This window comes from Acinonyx jubatus, chromosome B1 (genome assembly GCF_027475565.1).
Source record: "Acinonyx jubatus isolate Ajub_Pintada_27869175 chromosome B1, VMU_Ajub_asm_v1.0, whole genome shotgun sequence".
NCBI lineage: Eukaryota > Metazoa > Chordata > Mammalia > Carnivora > Felidae > Acinonyx > Acinonyx jubatus.
The window spans coordinates 74,702,009-74,722,590 of record NC_069382.1 but is presented as its reverse complement, the minus strand read 5'-3'; the positions used below and the strand labels follow the sequence as shown (position 1 = coordinate 74,722,590).

The 20,582-nt window shown below is 35.8% G+C and overlaps 1 protein-coding gene across 6 annotated transcripts in view; it reads right to left on the bottom strand.

Moving 5' to 3' along the window:
- LRBA (LPS responsive beige-like anchor protein) overlaps positions 1-20,582 on the bottom strand; it is a 772,859-nt gene that overhangs the window by 658,995 nt on the left and 93,282 nt on the right. For all 6 annotated transcript variants that reach the window (XM_027067081.2, XM_027067078.2, XM_027067090.2 and 3 more), the window contains exons 5-9: positions 17,404-17,499; positions 6,197-6,318; positions 5,985-6,111; positions 5,185-5,304; positions 3,255-3,401 (exon numbers count right to left, since the gene is read on the bottom strand). In XM_027067081.2, coding sequence (XP_026922882.1) covers positions 3,255-3,401; positions 5,185-5,304; positions 5,985-6,111; positions 6,197-6,318; positions 17,404-17,499 — 612 coding nt within the window. The remainder of the gene's footprint in view (positions 1-3,254; positions 3,402-5,184; positions 5,305-5,984; positions 6,112-6,196; positions 6,319-17,403; positions 17,500-20,582) is intronic.

The following is a 20,582-nucleotide window of genomic DNA, read 5'->3' as shown; positions in this document are numbered from 1 at the left end:
ATGTAAACACTCCAATTAAAAGGAAAGATTATCAGAGTTGATAAAAAAGCAAAACTCATTTTATAAAATTCAATATGTCCCTGATAATAATTCTCAGGAAACCAGAAATGGAAATTTCCCAATTCGATAAAAGGCATCTATAAAATATGTATGATTGCTTTCCCCCTAAAATCAGAAACAACGCAAAAATGTCTATTCTCACCAGTTCTATTTAATTATTTATACTGGTGGTCTTAGTACAAAACAAAAAAGGGAAGAGGCATAAAGACTGGAAATGAAGAAATAAAATTTACAGTCTATAATAACATATGTATAGGAAATCCTAGAATACTCTAGTAAAACTAATAGCAAATTTAGCAAGGTCAATAAACAAAATTCAACTATACACTAGAAACAAATAATTAGAAACTGAGACTTGAAATACAACTTATTACTTGAAAAACATTAAACACTTAAGAATACATTTAACAAAATGTATATATCACCCATACAAAGAAAACCAAAAAACAGTGCTGGAAGAAATTAAAGAAAACCTGAATAAATAGAGAGATACATCATATTCACAGGCTGGAAAAATCAGTATCAGTAGGATGGCCAATTCTTCTCTAATTGATAATATTCAATGTAATACCAAATAAAATCCCAGTAGACATTTCTCTAGAAATTGATAAGCGAGTTCTAAAAAATATATCTGGAAATGCAAAGGGTTTAGAAAGCCAAAACAATTTGAAAAAGAAAAATAAAGTGAGGTTTCAGACTTCCTGTTTTCAATGCTCACTGTGAAACTAACATTAATCAAGATAATACCGTATTGGCATAAGAAAGACATGTAAGTCATTGAAATATAAAGATGCCAAGGTAAGGCAATGGAGGAAGAATGCAATTTATAAAACAACAGTACTGGGACACCAGGGTGTCCATATTGGCGGGGGGGTGGGGAGGGAAGAACCTTGACCCTTGACACAAAAAATAACTTAAAATGGATCACATGCCTAAACAAAAATGCTGAAACTGTAAGAGAAAAACACATGAGAAAATCTTTCCAACCAATCTGTTCTTCAAAAGACACATTACGAAAACAAAAAGGTGGAGCACCTGGCTGGCTCAGTCAGTGGAGAGTACAACTCTTGATGTCAGTTCAGGTCATGATCCCAGGGTTCTGGGATCAAGCCCCACACTGGGCTCCACACTGAGCATGGAGCCTGCTTAGGATTCTCTCTCTCTCCCTCTGCCCCTCTCCCCCACTCATACTCATTCTCTCTCCTAAAAAAAAAAAAAAAAAAAAAAAAAAGGAAGGAAAGAAGAACAAAAGAATGAAAGAAAGAAAGAAAAGTTTTAAAATAAAGAAAGAAAATAAGACAAGACACAAACCGGGGGAGAAATATTTGTAACTCATACATCTGATAAAATTCTTGTATCCAGAACATATAAAGAAATCTCAAAACTTAATAAGAAAACAAACAACCAAACAAAAAATACACAAAAGATGTGAACACACTTCACAAAGGAACATACAAAAATGATCGATAAGCAAAAAAAAAAGATGCTTGGGATCTCTACTCATTATAATAAGCAAATTAAAACCAAACTGAAATACAGCTACATACTCACTGAGATGCCTAATATTAAAAAGACCAGCAATACAAGATGTTAAGGATGTGGAGCAAGTAGAAAGCTCATATACTGCTTATAGAAATGTAAAATTATACAACTACCTTGGAAGAGGGTTTGGCAACTTCAGTTACCATATCGGTTAGTAATTCCACTCTTAAATATTTATGAAATAAAATTATGTGGCAGCACAAAGATTTATACACCAATATTCAGAGCAGCTTGTTCCTAACAGCCCAAAACTGGAAATAACCCTAATGTCCATCAATAGAAGAATGCATTAAAAAAGTGTAGATATGGGGGCATCTGGCTGGCTCAGTCAATAAAGCATGCGACTCTTGATCTTGGGATTATAAGTTGGAGCCCCATGATGGGTGTAGTGATTAGTTAAAAAAAAGGAATAAAATCCTTTTTTAAAAAATTGTGATATATTAATACAATGGAATGCTACTTAGCGATAAAAAGAAAGAAACTACTACAACATAACAACATGGGATGACTCTCACAAGAAACCAAACTCTAAGGAGCACATGCTGCATGATTCCACTTACATAAAACCTTAAGAAAAACAAATCTACTCTAGTGACAGAAAGCAGATTAACAGTTTCTCTCAAGAAGAATGCAGTGGAGTTAGAGAAGTGGAAGGAACTGACTGGGAAGGGGCACAACTGAACATTTGCAGGAACAGAATTATTCCATTTATTTAATGTTGTGGGAGTTACACTTTTGTCAAAACTAATTAAAATAAAAATATACTGAATGTAATGGTATGTAAATCAACTCAGGAAAATTGGTTTTGTTTTCAGAAAAACAGAGCAGACTAACATGCTCCTTGAAACCAAGCTAGAGTAACAATGGCTTAACCCAGAGATTCCCATTTTTTTTTTTTAATGTTGATTTATTTGGAGCAGGGGAGGGACAGAGAGACAGGAGAGAGAGAAAGAATGTCAAGCAGGCTCCTTGCTGCCAGCACAGAGCCCAACACAGGGCTCGAACTCAGGAACTATGAGATCAATGTCCTAAGCTGAAATCAGAGAAGTTGCTTAACCAACTGAGCCACCCAGGCACCCCACAAATTTTCTTAGTTCATGACAGTCTTAGCATTGCAGTAACTGTTTATGGTGCTTTAGATCAAAATAAATACTACTAAATAGTTTGGTTCAAAAACTTTATGTTTTAATAATTTAACAGCCATTTGAAAAAATTAAGGAACAAGTCAAAAGAAAAAATGTCTCTTTCATTATATTAGCAAAATTAGTTATTAATTTTTATGCATACTGAACAATGCATGAACTCTCTCAAATTTGGAATCAGATTTCACACCATCATCCTCATTTCCTTTTCCACATTAATTTCCACATGGTACTTGTTTTTAATCACAGTAATTGTTGAAAATTTAGTTATGCAAAAACTGACATCATCAAATGCAGCATGAATGCAAGTTGAAACTTTAGCTAGTAGTATGCACAGAGGCCCACATGACAAGTATACTGTGTTTCCCTCAAAAATTTAAAGTATCCTTCAGATTCCTGTGACTTCCCTGTAGTGTCCCTGATTACTCTTTCAATTTTGTCCCATGCATCACCTACCTTTAAATCAAGTTCAACTAACACTGGTTAAGCAATGAACAGCAAGTAAAGTACCTTATATCCCAGTCCCAACTGATAAATAGCAAAAATCTGAGCAGCATTAAGAGCTTCACTAAAAAGGTAAACTGCAGTCATCTGACCACAGAATACTCTATTTGCATCTGCTGTTTCTGACGAGCCCAGGAAACATTTGTCAAAGGTCTGTGAAAGAAAACAGATTGTATTAAAGAAAAAACAACAATATCTCCTCCAGAAATAATAACCTATATTGATTAAATGTTTCAGGATAAATTTTGGTATAAATGTTTCGTCTGTTCTAATCTGGCTAAATTAAAATAATTCATTTAGCATTTCACTTAATTCATTATTATCAAGTGTAGAGATCAAGAAAGACATCATAAAAAAGGAGAAAGCCGAAGTTTTCCAGAGTACAATAAATAAAATCTGACAACAAAGTGTATGTACGAAAGAAGAGTCAAAGAAATCATGATGGATTCTGAAGGTTCATACTTGAGTAGCCAAAAAAGCAAATGGAAGAACAGTCTTTGTTATAAGAAGGAAAATCATGAGTTACATTTAGGACATAATCTGCCTTTCAGCGAGTTAATATGTATGGAGCCAACATGAATGGAGAAGCAGGGTTCTGTAAGTTTGGTGAGAAGTTAAAATTGCAAAGACAGACTTTTGCAGATATCAAGGTATAGACAATGGGTGAGATAATGGGATACAATCTCTCAAATATGTAAATCGAGAAAAGCAGATGCATGTATCTCTTCTAATGTCAAAAACGAAAAAAATTCTCTTAACATCTAGGTTACAAACCACATTTTAAAAATCCACGTGTCCACAAAGAAAGACTAAAGTTCTTCACATCCCTTTAAATGGTTATGCAACAAAAAAACTATTAGAAAGAATGTTGAAAAATAAATACGTATTGATATTAGGGAATACAGAAAAGTTGTTAACATTTGGCTTCTCAAGACAATCCACCTAAGTCAAATCACTGCTTCACAAGCTGGTGATCTTGGCAAATTACTTAATCTCTCTGTGCTTCAGTCTCCTTACCTGTAAAATGGGAGATTATAATAGTACTTATCTTGCAAGGTTGGTGCTTTTAGAAAATAAAGGTATTTATTACAATGCTTAGAGTACAAGAAGCACTCAATAAAAGTTAACATAAGGAAAAAACAGGTCAAAAAACAACATATATATCTGATCCCCTTTTTGTGTTTTCAGAACAAAAAAAAAGGAGAGCTAACATTTATTGAGCACTTACTCTGTACAAGGCACTCTACTAATTAATTTGTAAACAGTATCTCATGTAGTTATCACATTAACCTTCTGAGACAGGTACTATTTTACACCCATTTTCAGGTGGAGAAAACTTAGGCCTAATAGATTAAGGTCATACAGTCAGTAAGTGACAGAGCTGGGATTCAAACCTAAGACTATCTGTTACAAAAACCCAAGCTCTTAAGATTATCATTACATAATACATAAATATGCGTAGCATAGGATATAAAAGAAGAATTTAATGGTGAATGGTGTAATGGTTTGTAATCATTTTCTTATTTATATTTTTCAAGTTTTCTATTTGAAAATGTAATTGGTGGGGAAAAAAAAGAACATTTTAATTTAATTCCTATTTAAAATTTTAAATTTAATTTGAATTGTACATATCTTTTCCTCAATCCTGAAAAAATTATTACATAATAGTTATCTATAGCAGCTATGAATTATTTGCAAAATTTATAAGCATGTATCATCCTACTCATTCATAAAAACAATCAGAATTCTGCTGTAGAGCTCCTAACTATACCCATTGTTACCTATAAATGCTCTTCTTTACCCTATCCAGAATAATTTTTTAACAAGGACTCAACATTCTAGCCAAACTTAACTCTGCCATTGTGGTATTCTAAAATTTATACTCAATGTAAAATATATTTTTCATATTTTAAAATAATTTTTTCAAACCACTTACATCACTGGTGTTGACAAACCATGTTATCTCTCCATAGGAAGCTAGCTCACCATTCACATAACATCGAAGCTCACTGTTCTTCCATCGGTTATAAATGTGCACTATAGTTACCATATACCACTGAATAAGTAAAAACAGTTTGGGAAAAAAAGGATTATGATTCTTGAAATGACTCAACCACACTCAAAATAACAAGTAAAACTTAAACTATAAGTTACAATTAAATATAAAAATAAAATATCAATAAAATAATATCAATATTCAACCTTTGGAATATTTAATCAAGGGAACTCTCAATACATAAGAACTTACTGTGAAATTACCTTTCCAACTCTTTACTATGAAAGTTTTCAAATATATCCCAAAAAAGTTAAAAGTTTAGTACAAATACCCTCTTTTCCACCACCTAGATACCACAATTGTCAACATATTGCCACATCTGTTTTACCTATTTATCTATATGTACATACATTTTGCAGATGAACCATTTATTAATATTTAAATTTTAAGGTACAAAAGAAAACACATATTACTACTACTACTACCACTACTACTAAAGTAACTTCCATTGATATTGTCCCATTGATATTATCCCAATACTCTATGAATAACAAAATATCATTCTTTTTATTATCCAAATCAGGGAAGTTAACAATTGTCCAGTGACTTATACTTCATTTTCTGAAACAGAATAAACAGAGTTGTGATCTACCACATGTTATGTCATTAATATTAAAACAAAGCATTTTGAAGGCTAGTATAGCTTGTTAAATTAATTACGACTTACTAACATCACATACCTTTTGTGGCTTAAAATCAAATTTCACACAGTGTTGAAAGCCTTTTCCTTTTGACTTTATTGAGGTTATAATCAAACAGCCCCCAACAAAGTGAGCAGAGTAACCAAGACCTTTGCTGGTTCTGAAACTATAAAGAATAATTTTCATTTTACCTCTAAATATTCTTTCATTCTCAAAGGAAGATAGTAACACTGAGTTACAAAAATACATACCAATATAAATAGGGTTTATCCTTATCCACATTGATGTTATTCACAGGATCCATTCTTAGCCAGGTATGAAATGTAAAACCATTCTGGTATGGCCACTTGGCTATAGGAGGTAATGCAATGGCCTAAAGAAAAACATTGAGTTATTAATTCACGTGAAAAATTTTATTACTGAAATCAAGAAAATGAGACTTTACAATGCTATATATATTTCTGCTACATGTTATTCTATATCATGTTTAAAGTATTTATAAGCTTATTTATCTGAAAGACGTTTCCAAATTTTTCAAATTTTCCAAAATACATTGTAGTGATGGTAATTTAATAAAATGATAAAAACATTCCAGATGACCTGCTGGATACACTCATCTTTGCTTCATTTCTTACAATGAAGAAAAGATTCAAAAGAATTCCAAATAAAAGAAATAGGTAGTGATATCAAATTGGAAATATGTTATTCAAATGGTAAGATATTAGAATAGAGAAAGATATACAAGAAAGGAAAAGAAAAAAGTTAAAAAAAGGTTAGAATATGCGTATTTTTAATAGCAAATATAAAGCTGAACAGAATTAGTTCATAACATTTTTCCATAACATTTTTAAATTAAATTCAAAGTCACTATATAAATAACTTTACCACCTGGTTTCAAATATTATTGAAAAGATAATTTGGGGACACCTGGGTGGCTCAGTTGACTGAGTGTCTAGCTCTTAATTTCAGCTCAGGTTATGATCTTACAGTTTGTGGGATCATGCCCTGCATCAGGGTCTATGCTGACAGCACAGAGCCTACATGGGATTCTCTCTCCTCTCTTTCTGCCTCTCCCGTGCTTGCATGCACACATGCACACCCTCTCTCAAAAAATATAAACACACACTAAAAAAAATTTTTTTAAAGAAAGATCATAATTTTATTTAAAAGTACAAATTTTAAAATCAAATTTTATTTCAAAGTACATAATGAAAGCAATCCAGAATAGCAAAACAAAATCTTGAAAATGAACAAAGTTGATATTCATGCTACCAAATTCAAAACCTACCAAACAAAGCTACTATAACAAAAACTGTGTCGGGGTGCCTGGGTGGCTCAGTCGGTTAAATGTCCAACGTTGGCTCAGGTCATGATCTTGCAGTTGGTGACTTTAGGCCCACATGAGGCTCTGTACTGACAGCTCAGAGCCTAGAGCCTGTTTCAGATTTGGTGTGTCTCTTTCTGCCCCTCCTCTACTCCCTCTCTCTCTCCCTCTTTCTCAAAGATAAATAAACATTAAAAAAAATTTTTTTAATAAAAAAAAAAAGACTGTGTGGTACTGACGTAAAACCAGAAATACACATCAATGGACTAAAACTGAGAGCACAGAAATAAACCCCTATATTTGTGTTAAACTGATTTTCAAGAAGAATGCCAAGACAATTCAATGAAGAAATCACAGTTTATCTCAACAAATGTGCTGAGATAACTGGATATCCAAAAGCAAAAACATGAAGTTGATTACTTTCCTATATCATACACAAAAATTAACCCAAATAGATCATAGATCTCAATGTAAAAACTAAAACTATAAAACTCTTGTAAGAAAAAAATAGAGGTAAGTTTTCATGACCCTGGGTTAGGCAAATCCTTCTTAATTATTCCACTAAAACCACAAGCAAGAAAAGAAAACATGTATGAACTGAACTTCATTAAAATTTTAAAAAGTTTGTGCTTTAAAGGACACGATCAAAAAAGTTAAGACAAAAGCCAAAAGAATGGAAGAAAATATGTGCAAATCATACATCTGATAAGGAACTTGTATTCAGAATAAAGAACTCTTACAATTCAACAAAAGACAAATAATTTAAAAATGGACAAAAGATATGAATAGACCTGTCTCCAAAGAAGATATCATATAGCCAATACAGACATGAAAAGATGCTCTACATTATTAGTCACTAAAGAAATGCAAATCAAAACCACACTGAGATACTATTTGACCCCCCTAGGAGGATTATAGTCAAAAAGATACCTGGGGCATATGTAAAGGGAGAAAGAAGACACATGGGGGAAGATAGGAAGGGCGGAGATGTAGTTTGGGGGAGAAACCAATGGTGGGTGCTACAGGAAGGAGCCATGGTCTTAGAAAAAGGCGAGAGACAGCCAAGAGAACACAACAGAACGCGCAAAGAGAACGCTTCCCCAAACCCACTGGCTGGGAAAACGAGAGGGCCTGATTTTCATGAGTTCTTGCAATCAGTGGGGTTTAAAAACTAGTTTTAAAGGTTAGCAGGCTTGGCTGTAATAGAGTCCTTAGAGTGCTGCCCTAATCCTAGAGAGAAGGCAGGCAAACAACCCAAGGGTGCAGACAGCACAGAAGCAAGATTTGAGGGGCACCTGAGACACACTTGGCGGGAGATTATTCCCTCTTCCTGGAGCATTTCTCTGAGAGGTGAGCATGCAGGAGATGCCTTTCCAGGGACAAAGGAGCAGACTGGCGCTATTTCCTTCTCCCGCCCCTCAGCATACACACAGAACTACAAGCAGAAAGCACCTCAGCCCCACACTGGCTGCCTAAATTGCTTACACCAAGTCCCACACCACAGCACTGTAGCACAACTGCTCTTCTCTGTGAAGCTTGTCTCACTCCCAGCATGGCAACACACTCCCCCAGAAGACCAGCCCAGGCTGCTGCCCACGCCACATCCCTAAAGCCTGGAGTTTTAAAACTCAGCAGGCTAGAAATTGATCTGAGGACTGAGAACAAAGGTGCATGTCTACAGGCAGAAAAAACCACCACCTTGTGGAGGACAAGAACTGCACAGAGTTGATTTTGGGGAGAGAGGAGCTGTAGGCACGCTGAGAGGAGGGAGCCCTGACTGCATGGAGTGGAAGGAGTCGGGGGAGAGAAAGGAGGAGTGAATAAAGAATGAAAACACACAAAGGGGACTGCACAGGAAAAACTCTTCCCCAAGACTAACAACAGGGAAGAAGAAGAGGGTTTAAATACTACAAGTTTTTTATAAACAGTGGAGTGCAGAGTCTGAAGTTTCAGGGGTCAGGATCATTGTGCTCCTGTGAGGAAGGAGGACAGAAGCCCAACAGCAAGCAGTATCATCTGAAGATCCCCTGGGGTGCATAGAGGGAAAAAGTTTGCCTCCTTGGAGTTCATTTGGTAGCGGTAATACAGCCGCTCCAGGGGCAAAAGGTAGGCTAAGGCACCATTGAGCTGTCCAATTCACCAGCATAGGAACAAACATGCTGGCTGAGGGCAGAAAAACTTGGTGCCAGCTTTCTGCTGTGATTTACCATAAACTCCAAACCACACTGAGCAATCCCACAATCCTTTTCTGGGACAAGCCAGTACAGGCCACAGTGCAGCAAGACCTACCCCAGAGACTCAGCACAAGGCCTCACGGTGGGGCATCTCTCAAGTTTAGAGTTTTGAAATACAGCCTCGCCTGAAATATAATACAGGAGGGCTGTGCTGCCTGACAGATGGACAGCTTACACAGGCTGAAGGCAGGGATCTGACAGAAGTCAGGGTCACAGGAGGGGTGACTGTTTGCTCTTCTGCGAGGGCTTACAGAGAAGCAGCAGATAACAGCTCCCTATTCCAGAGAGGAGACAGCAGGCAAAGCCATTTTCACCACGAGCCCACCAGATGACCCACTTCAGTGACCTAAACAGCACCATCAGTGGGAGACTGGCCACTACACCAAGCTCCCCTATCCCCCCGCCCTGACTCCTCACCACCACCACCATCCCCCACCACCCTACACCATGTAGATGCATCCCCACTAGAGCAAGTAGGCCTAAGAATCAGATCAACAGGGTCCCCTAGAGGACCAGCACAAAGCCCTGGCGCAAACAAGCCCACTGATCATAGAATGCTGCAAGGCTTCAGCAATAGGGGAAAGAGGATCTAATTTCCTTTGTATTTTTTTATTTTTAATACTTTAATTCTTTTTAATTTATACATATAAATGCATATACACATACATATTTCTTAACTGCTATTTTTTAGGATCTTCTTTTAACAAGCAGACCAAAACACACCTAGAATCCACTTAAATTTATTTTCTAGACAAAGTGACAAGAGGAAGTAATTCACCCCAAAAGAAAGAACAGCAAGTAGAAATCAGAGCCAGGGATTTAATCAATACAGATATAAGAGAGATGTTTGAACTAAAAATTAAAACAACAATTACAAGAATACTAGCTGGGTTTGAAAAAAGTATAGAAGACACTAATGAATCCCTACTACAGGGATAAAACACCTAAAATCTAGTCAGACCAATATTAAAAATGTTATAACTGAGATGCAAACATAAATGAATGACATAGTAATGAGGATGAACAAAAGCAGCAAAACGAATCAGTGATACAGAATATAAAATTATGGAAAATAATGACATTGAAAAGAAGAGGGAGAGAAAGGTACTGGTTCACACAAGTAGACTCAGGAAACTCAGTGACTTCTTAAAATGTGCTAACATTCATATCATAAGAGTCCCAGAAGATAAAAAAGACAGAATAAGAGCAAATGATTTATTTTAGCAAATTATAGTTGAAAACTTGCCTAATCTGGGGAAGGACACAGACATCAAAATCCAAGAAGCACAGAAAACTCACATTAAATTCAACAAAAGCCTGACCTCACCAAGATATACCATAGTCAACTTCACAAAATACACAAACAAGTAAAGAATCCTAAAAGCAACAAGGAAAAAAAGTCCTTAACTGACAAGGGAAGACAGATCATATTTACAGCAGATCTATCCACAGAAACTTAGCAGGCAAGAAAGGAATGGCAGGATATATTCAATGTGCTAAATGGGAAAAATAGGCAGCCAAGAACACTTTATGTGGCAAGGCTATCATTCAGAATAGGAGAGATAAAGAGTTTCCCAGACAAACAAAAACCAAAGAAGTTCATGATCACTAAACCAGCCCTATAAGAAATATTAAAAGGGATTCTCTGGGAATGCAAGCTGGTGCAGCCACTCTGGAAAACAGTATGGAGGTTCCTCAAAAAATTAAAAATAGAACTACCCTACGACCCAGCAATTGCACTACTAGGTATTTATCCAAGGGATACAGGTGTGCTGTTTCAAAGGGGCACATGCACCCCAATGTTTATAGCAGCACTATCAACAATAGCCAAAGTATAGAAAGAGCCCAAATGTTCATCGATGGATGAATAGATAAAGAAGATGTGGTATATATATACAATGGAGTATTACTCGGCAATCAAAAAGAATGAAATCTTGCCATTTGCAACTACGTGGATGGAACTGGAGGGTATTACACTAAGTGAAATTTGTCAGAGAAAGACAAATATCATATGACTTCACTCATATGAGGACTTTAAAAGACAAAACAAGATGAACATAAAGGAAGGGAAGCAAAAATAATATAAAAACAGGGAGGGGGACAAAACAGAAGAGACTCATAAATATGGAGAACAAACAGGGTTACTGGAGGGGTTGTGGGAGGGGGGAATGGGCTAAATGGATAAGGGGCATTAAGGAATCTATTCCTGAAATCATTGTTGCACTATACGCTAACTAATTTGGATGCAAATTTAAAAAAAGAAAAGAAAAGAAGAGAAGAGAAGAGAAGAGAAGAGAAGAGAAGAGAAGAGAAGAGAAGAGAAGAGAAGAGAAAGAAAAGAAAAGAAAAGAAAAGAAAAGAAAAGAAAAGAAAAGAAGAGAAAAGAAAATAATAACATGAAAAAAAAGGGGGACTCTCTGAGTGGCAAAAAAAAAAAATTCTTTTTAAAAAGTCAACAAAGGCTAAAAAAGGAACAGAGAACATCACCAGAAACACCAACTTTACAGGTAACACAATGGCACTAAATGAGTATCTTTCATTTATAACTCTGAATGTAAATGGCCTAGTGTTCCTATCAAAAGACATAGGGTAACAGAACAGATATTTAAAAAAAAAAAAAACACCCTTGGGGCACCTAGGTGGCTCAGTCAGCTAAGCATCCAACTTCAGCTCAGGTCATGATCTCATACTTCACGAGTTCGAGCCCCGCATTGGGCTTTGTGCTGACTGCTCAGAGCCTGGAGCCTGCTTCGGATTCTGTGTCTCCCTCTTTCTGTGCCCCTCCCCCAATCACCCTCTATGTCTGTCTGTCTGTCTCTGTCTCTCTCTCTCTCAAAAATATATAAACATTAAAAAATTAAAAAAAAACAAAAACAAACAAGATCCATCTATATACTGCCTACAAGAGACTCATTTTAGACCTAAAGACATCTGCAGATTGAAAGCGAGGGGACTAAAAACCCTTAATGGATGCCAAAAGAAAGCCATTGTAACCATGCTTACATCAGACAAACTAGATTTTAAAACAAAGACTGAAACAAGAGATGAAGAAGGGCATTATATCATAATTAAAGGGTCTATCCATCATGAAGATCTATCTAATAGTTGTAAACATTTATGCCCCCAACATGAAGGCACCAAAATATATTAATCAATTAATACCAAACAAAAAGGAACACATTGACAATACAATAATAGTAGGGGACTTTAAAACCCTTCCACAGCAATGGACAGATCATCTAGGCAGAAAATCAACAAGGAAACAATGGCTTTGAATGACACCTGGACCAGATGGACTTCATGGATATATTCAGAACATTCCATCCTAAAGCAGCACAAAATACATTCTTTTCAAGTGCACATGGAACATTCCCCAGAACAGATCACATACTGGGTCACAAATCAGCCCTCCACAAGTACAAACAGCCTGAGACCATACCATTCATATTTTCATACAATGCTATGAAACTTGAAGTCACCATAAGAAAAAAATCTATAAAGACCACAAATACATGGGAGTTAAAGATCATTCTACTAAAGAATGCACAGGTTAACCAGTAAATTAAAGAAGAAATTTTAAAAATACATGGAAGCAAATGAAAATGAGAACACAACAATCCAAAACTTTCGGGATGCAGCAAAGGCAATCCTAAGAAGGAAGTATATAGTAATACAAGCTTAACTCAAGGAGCAAGAAAAGTCTTAAATACACAGTCTAACCTTACACCTAAAGGAGCTAGAAAAGGAACAGCAAATAAAGCCTAGACAGAAGAAGAAGGAAAATAAAGACTAGAGCATAAATAAAGGATATAGAAACAAAACAGTAGGGCAGATCAACGAAACTAAGAGCTGGTTCTTTGAAATTATTAATAAAATTGATAAAGCTCTAGCCAGACATCAATGAGAAAAGAGAAAGGACCTAAACAAATAAAACCACGAATGAAAGAGGAGAGATCACAACAACCCCACAAAAATACAAATAATCATAAAAGATTATAAAAAAAGTATATGCCAAAAACTAGGCAATCTAGAAGAAATGGACAAATTCCTAGAAACATACAAACTACCAAAACTTTGAAACAGGAAGAAACAGAAAATTTGAACACACCTATAACCAGCAAAGAAATCAAATCAGTAGTTTAAGATCTCCTAGCAAACAAAAGTCCACGGCGAAATAGCTTCATAGGGGTATTCTAATACACATTTAAAGAAGAGTTAATACCTATTCTTCTCAAGTTGTTCCAAAAAACAGAAATGGAAGAAAAACTTCCAAAGCCCTTCTACAAGGCCAGCATTACCTGGATTCCAAAACCAGACAAATAACCCACTATGAAAGAGAATTACAGGCCAATATCCCTGATGAATAATGATGCAAAAATTCTCAACAAGATAGTAGCAAACCAAATCCAACAGTACATTAAAAGAATTAATCACCATGATCAAGTGGGAATAATCTATTCCTGGGCTGCAGGGCTGGTTCAATACTCACAAATCAATCAATGTGATACTTAATGTACTTAATAACATGCACTTAATAAATTCTTAATATATTTATTAAGATACAACATGTATGTATGTACATGTACATGTATGTTATGTATTAAGATACAATATGCACTTAATAAAAGAAAGGATAAGAACTGTATGATCCTGTAAGTAGATACAGAAAAAGCATTTGACAAAATACAGCATCCATTCTTGATAAAAACCCTCAACAAAGTAGGGATAGATGGAACATACCACAACATAATAAAGGCCATATTTGAAAGACCCACAGCTAATATCCTCAATATCGGCAAAAACGTAGAGCTTTTTCTCTATAGTCAAAAACAAGCCAGGGATGTCCACTTTCACCATTACTAATTAACATAATACTGGAAGTCTTAGCCTCAGCAATCAGACAACAAAAAGAAATAAAGGCATTGAAATTGGCAAGGAAAGACTCAAACTTTCACTACTTGCAGATGACATGATACTCTATGTAGAACACCCGAAAGACTCCACCAAAAAACTGCTACCACTAATACATGCATTCAGCAAAGTCACAAGATATAAAATCAAAGTACAGAAATCTGTTGCATTTCTATCCACCAACAACAAAGCAGAAGAGTAAATCGAAGAATTTCTCCAAAAAAAGTAAGACACCTAGAAATAAACCTAACCAAAGGGGTAGAAAATCTGTACTCTTAGGTAGGGAACTGAAGAGGACACAAAGAAATGGAAAAACATTCCATGCTCATGGATTGGAAGGACAAACATTGTTACAATGTCTATACTACCCAAAGCAATCTACGTATTTAATGCAATCCCTACCAAAATACCACCAGCATTTTTCATCGACTTAAAATAAATAATCTTAAAATTTGTATGGAACCACAAAAGATCCCAAATAGCCAAAGTAATCCTGAAAAAGAAAAGCAAAGCTGAAAGTACCATGATTCCAGAGGTCAATCTGTATCACAAAGCTGTAGACATAAAGAAAGCATGGTACTGGCACAAAAACTAACACAGAGATCAATGAAACAGAATACAAAACCCAGAAATGGACTCACAACTATACGGTCAATTCATCTTCAACAAAGCAGAAAAGAATAGCCAGTTGAAAAAAGGCCATTTCTTCAACAAATGGTGTTGGGAAAACCAGACAGCAAAATGCAGAAAAATGAAACTGGACCACTTCCTCAGACCATACAGAACAAGAAATTCAAAACGGTTGAAAGGCCTAAATGTGAGACAAGACACCATGAAAATCCTAGAGAAGAACACAGGCAGAAACATCTCTAACCTCAACTTTAGCAAGTTGCTACACATGTCAGCGGAAGACAAGTGAAACAGAAACAAAAATGAACTACTGGGTCTTCATCAAGATAAAGTGCTTCCACACTAAACTAAAGGCAGCCTACAGAATGGGAGAAGATATTTGCAAATGACAGATCTGATAAAGAGTTAGTATCCAAAATCTGTTAACAGCTTATGTAACTCAAACCCCCCCCCAAAAAAATAATCCAGTTAAGAAATGGACAGAAGACATGAACAGACACTTTTCCAAAGAAGACTTACATGTGGCTAACAGACAATTGAAAAGATGCTCAACATCACTCATTATCAGGGAAATACAAATCAAAACCACAGTACGATACCACCTCACACCAGTCGGAATGGCTAAAATTAACAGCACAGGAAACAACAGGAGTTGTCGAGGATATGGAGAAAGGGGAACCCTCTTGCACTGTGGTGGGAATGCAAACTGGTGCAGCCACTCTGGAAAACAGCATGGAGGTTCCTCAAAAAGTTAAAAATAGAACTACCCTGCAACCCAGCAATTGCACTACTAAGTATTTACAAGGGATACAGGTGTGCTGTTTCAAAGGGGTACACGCACCCCAATGTTTATAGCAGCACTATCAACAATAGCCAAAGTATGGAAAGAGCCCAAATGTCCATCAACAGATGAATGGATAAAGAAGACATGGTGTAAACACACACACACACACACACACACACACACACACATGGAGTATTACTCAGCAATCAAAAAGAATGAAATCTTGCCATTTGCAACTACATGGATGGAACCAGAGGGTATCATGCTAAGCGAAATTAGCCAGAGAAAGACCAGTATCGTATGATTTCACTCATATGAGGAATTTAAGATACAAAACAGATGAATGTAAGGGAAGGGAAGCAAAAATAATACAAAAACAAGGAGGGGGACAAAACATAAGAGACTCTTAAATACAGAGAACAAACTGAGGGTTGCTGGAGGTGTTATGGCTGGTTGGATCGGCTAAATGGATAAGGGGCATTAGGGAGGACACTTGTTGGGATGAACACTGGGTTTTATACATAGGGGCTGAATCACTGGAATCTACTCCTGAAATCATTATAGCACTATATGCTAACTAACTTGGATATAAATTAAAAAATTAAAAAATTAAAAATTAAAAAAAGATATTATCAAAAGCAAAGTAAAAAGTGACAAAAGATAATCTCAGTAAGAACAGACTGAAATATCTTCAAAGAAAAATTTGCTTATAACAAGCAGACCAACGTAATATGAGGACGTTAAAAAGCTCTATATATAACATATATACATTACATAATGCACTCCTATAACACTTTGAAACATTACAGATATTACCAGCAATGTCTTCTTTATAAACTGATTAATGAACAGCTTATAAGAATGCTGAAACTGGGGGCACCGGTTAAGCATCTGACTCTTGCTTTCAGCTCAGGTCATGATTTCACGGTTAGTGAGATCAAGCCCTGCCTGGGGCTCTACGGTGACAGCAGGGAACCTGCTTGGGATTCTCTCTCTCCACCCCTCCCCTGCTCACACCCACGTGGGCTTTCTGGCTTTCTCTCTTTCTCTCTCTCTTTCTCTCTCTCTCTCAAAATAATTAAATAAACTTAAACAAAAAAAAGAATGCTGAAACTGATAAAATTTGGCAACTCACAAGTTAGGAACTCTTGCCAAAAAGTTTCAAAGAGTTATTGTCATTCTATACACCAGGTGTAAAAGAAACAGGAGTGGGGAAATACAAGGCTAAAGAAAGATGTTCAGTAAGATAGAAAGTGAAAGTGTTACACCTAAATATCTATTTGAGAATTCAGAGGTAAATTCTGAAGACAACATGGCTTATGTTTAAAAGAACTGGGTTCTTCTTAGTCCACTGTTGTCCCAAGCTGTAAATGGGCAGCTTTCTTAACTTCTTTGAGCCTGTATTTCTTCACTTCTAAAACAGGAAAAAGTAACACGAATAACTGCTGTAAGGAATTTAGGTTGTGCAAAGAAGTTTCTACCTAACACAAAACCCACCAGGGGTGTTTACAGGGCTATCCTTTCGGGAAACCGAGGAAAGCACTCCAAGTGATATCCTCATTAAAATTTACTTACTGCAGCGCTCTTTCCTGGAAAGTTGAAAAAGGCATCAGGACCATACTTCTGAGGCATATGCTTTAACACAGACAGCAACTTCCCAGCATGTGGAGGCTATGAAAATAATCAACAATTCATTAACTGCACTATTCACCATAAAACAACTTATTTTTCATATACTCATACTTTAATATACTCAAGAATAACCAAAAAATGTTTTAAACTAAAAGCATATAAAAAGAATGTTATTTTCACTATCTTAAAGAAATATACAATGTATTCTATGCCATTTTCATAATATGATGGAAGGTATAAGGTGTTTGATAAAAGTGCCAATAGCACCCGACACTTGAAACTTCTCCATACTACAGCAAAAATTATATTTTAAAATTACAAACTACATCAACCCATCACCCATCTCTCTTTAAAACACTTTTTAAATTTAACAAATAAATAATGCTTATTATATTACCCTGTTGAAGACTGTTTTTAAAGAAACAATAAAAATATTTTAACCTTATAACCATCCTAGGGGTGGTACTATTATTATCCCATTTTATAGAGGAGGACTCAGAGGCAGAGGAACATTTCGAAGGTAACATAACTAGCCAGTAGCAAAGCTGGGATCAGAACTCAGCCTGACTTCAGAGCCCATACTTTAAATCACTACACTCTCACCTATTATGCTACCTCTCCTATAGCTTCTCATTGTCTTTAAAATAAAGACCAAAACCCCCTTAGGGCACCTTGGGTGGCTCAGTTGTTTAAGCGCCCAACTCTTTTTTTGGGCTCAGGTCCTATCTCAGGTCGTGAGTTCGAGCTCTACATCTGGCTCCGAGCTGTGAGAACAGAGCTTGCTTGGGATTCTCCCTCCCTCTCTCCCGCTGGCGTTCTCTCTCCCTCTCTCTCTTTCTCTCTCAAAATAAATAAATAGACTTTACAAAAGTCTATTTTGTATATTTTAAAAGGTCAAAACTCTTAACATAGCCCTCAAGATACTCTATCTACCTCACTAGCCTCATTTTGCATTTCTATCTTTCTCTCTCTCTGCACTCCATCCACAAAGCCCTCTCTGCCTTCTTCCTAACAAGAGGGCCTGAACACAAACTATTCCTTCAGCTTAAAATGTTCTCACTAGGCCTACTTCCCTCCCCTCTTAACTAAATATAAATCTTCTCCATCTTTTAGAGCTGACCTTAATGGTTACTTCCTTATGGCAGTCTTCCCTGACCTCTGAAACTGGATCCAAGCTCCCTATCATATTTCCAATATTACCTTAACTATATAGCATGTAAAAAAGTTGTAACATTACATTTATTTAATGCCTCTTTGACCCACAAGTCTCCTCTGATACACAAAACAACCAATAACTAAAATAAAAAGGCTTATTTATAAGGAAAAGCAAAGATCAGATATACATTATCATTTTAATCAGTTTACAAGTAAATAGGATAAAGTGTAGTACATTCTTCGTTAAAAGTTCAAAACAGGGTCAAACCACAAGTGAAATCACTGGCTTGCTTTCATCTTATTTGGTATCTGCTCTTAGTTATCATGACTATCCAGAAGAGTCCAGCAATCTTTTACCTAAATGTTAAGTGGAAAGCTTCATTCTTAAGTGATCAAGAAATTTTCAATTAGCGACACCACACAATTATAAAAGTATACAATCATATTGATTTTTTTAAATCAATAAAAATGAAATAACCAAAATCAGCTGCAGTCAAAAATAAAAATATATATAGTGTTAACCATTCTATGAATGGTTAATGACTGAGCAAGGCCTTGCTCGGTTTTGTATGTTTCGGGGTTTCTTTTGCGGGGCGGGGGGCGGGGGGGGGCCTTAAAGATTTTATTTTTAAGTCATCTCTACATCCAATGTGGTGCTCAAACTCACAACCCAAGACCAAGAGTTGCATGTTCCACCAAATCAGCCAAGCAGGCACCCCAAGGCCTTGATCCTTTTATTAACAGTTCATTATTTTTCCCTTTATGCCCTAAACCTATTGTCATTCTACTCCCAATCACATAAGCAACTATGTAAATATCTTTAATCTTTTTATGTGTTCCTTCAAAAGTATTTTTGTGTGATCTTCATAATTTAAAGGATCTTTGGTCAGATATATGAATCTGTTTCTTTCTGCTTCTTGCATCTATTCATATTAACTTTTACATTGATTCTAACTGCCATATAATAATCTATTCTATGCATTCAATACATTTAATCTATCTACTATCGTAACAATAAACCCCTATGGTGACAATTCAGTGCCATCAAAAACAATGTGAACATTGAACATCCTCAAGTGTATTTTCCTTATGAAACTGTGAGAATTTCATGCAACACCCACTCAGGAGGAAATTACTAAGTCACTGGATTTGAGTATAAATTTATGCAACTAATTAGTGCTAGATTACTCAAGTTTGGCTAAATGAGTTTACTCCAACCACTAGAACACAAGTTTAAAATAACCCTATCCCCCCCAGTTATATTTGCTATTATCCAACTTTATAAGCCTTAACACTAATAGACATAAAGTAACATACCAATTTTGTTTTAATTTGAACATCTCTAATTATTACTGACTTTGTGTTTATTTGGTTGTTGGGTTTCTATCTCTATAAATACACATTTATTCATATCCATTGCTATTGTCTCAGAGTTTTCTATATTCACCAACAGAAATGTACTCATTATATATTCAGAATAAAGACACTGAATATAAATCAAAACTAAAATGAAACTAGTATATATACAGTCCCTGACTTCTGATGGTCCAACTTAGAATTTTTTTGTTCACAATGGTGTGAAAGCTATATGCATTCAGTAGAAATAGTACTTTGAACTTTGAATTTTAATCTTTTCCCAGGCAGTGACATGCAACATGCAGCGCAATACTCTCTCGGGATGCTGGGCAGTGGCAACAAATCACAGCTCCCAGCCAGCCACAAAGTCACAAGGATAAACAACCGATACACTTACAACCATTCTGTACCCACACAACCTTTCTGTTTTGCACTTTGAATTCAGTATGCAATAAATTACATGATATATTCAACACTGTATCACAAAACAGGCTTTGTGTTACATGATTTTGCCCAACTGTAGGCTAATATAAGTGTTCTGATAGGCTAAGCTATGATGTTTGATAAGTTAGGTTATTAAATGTATTTTCACCTTTTAACATTTTCAACTT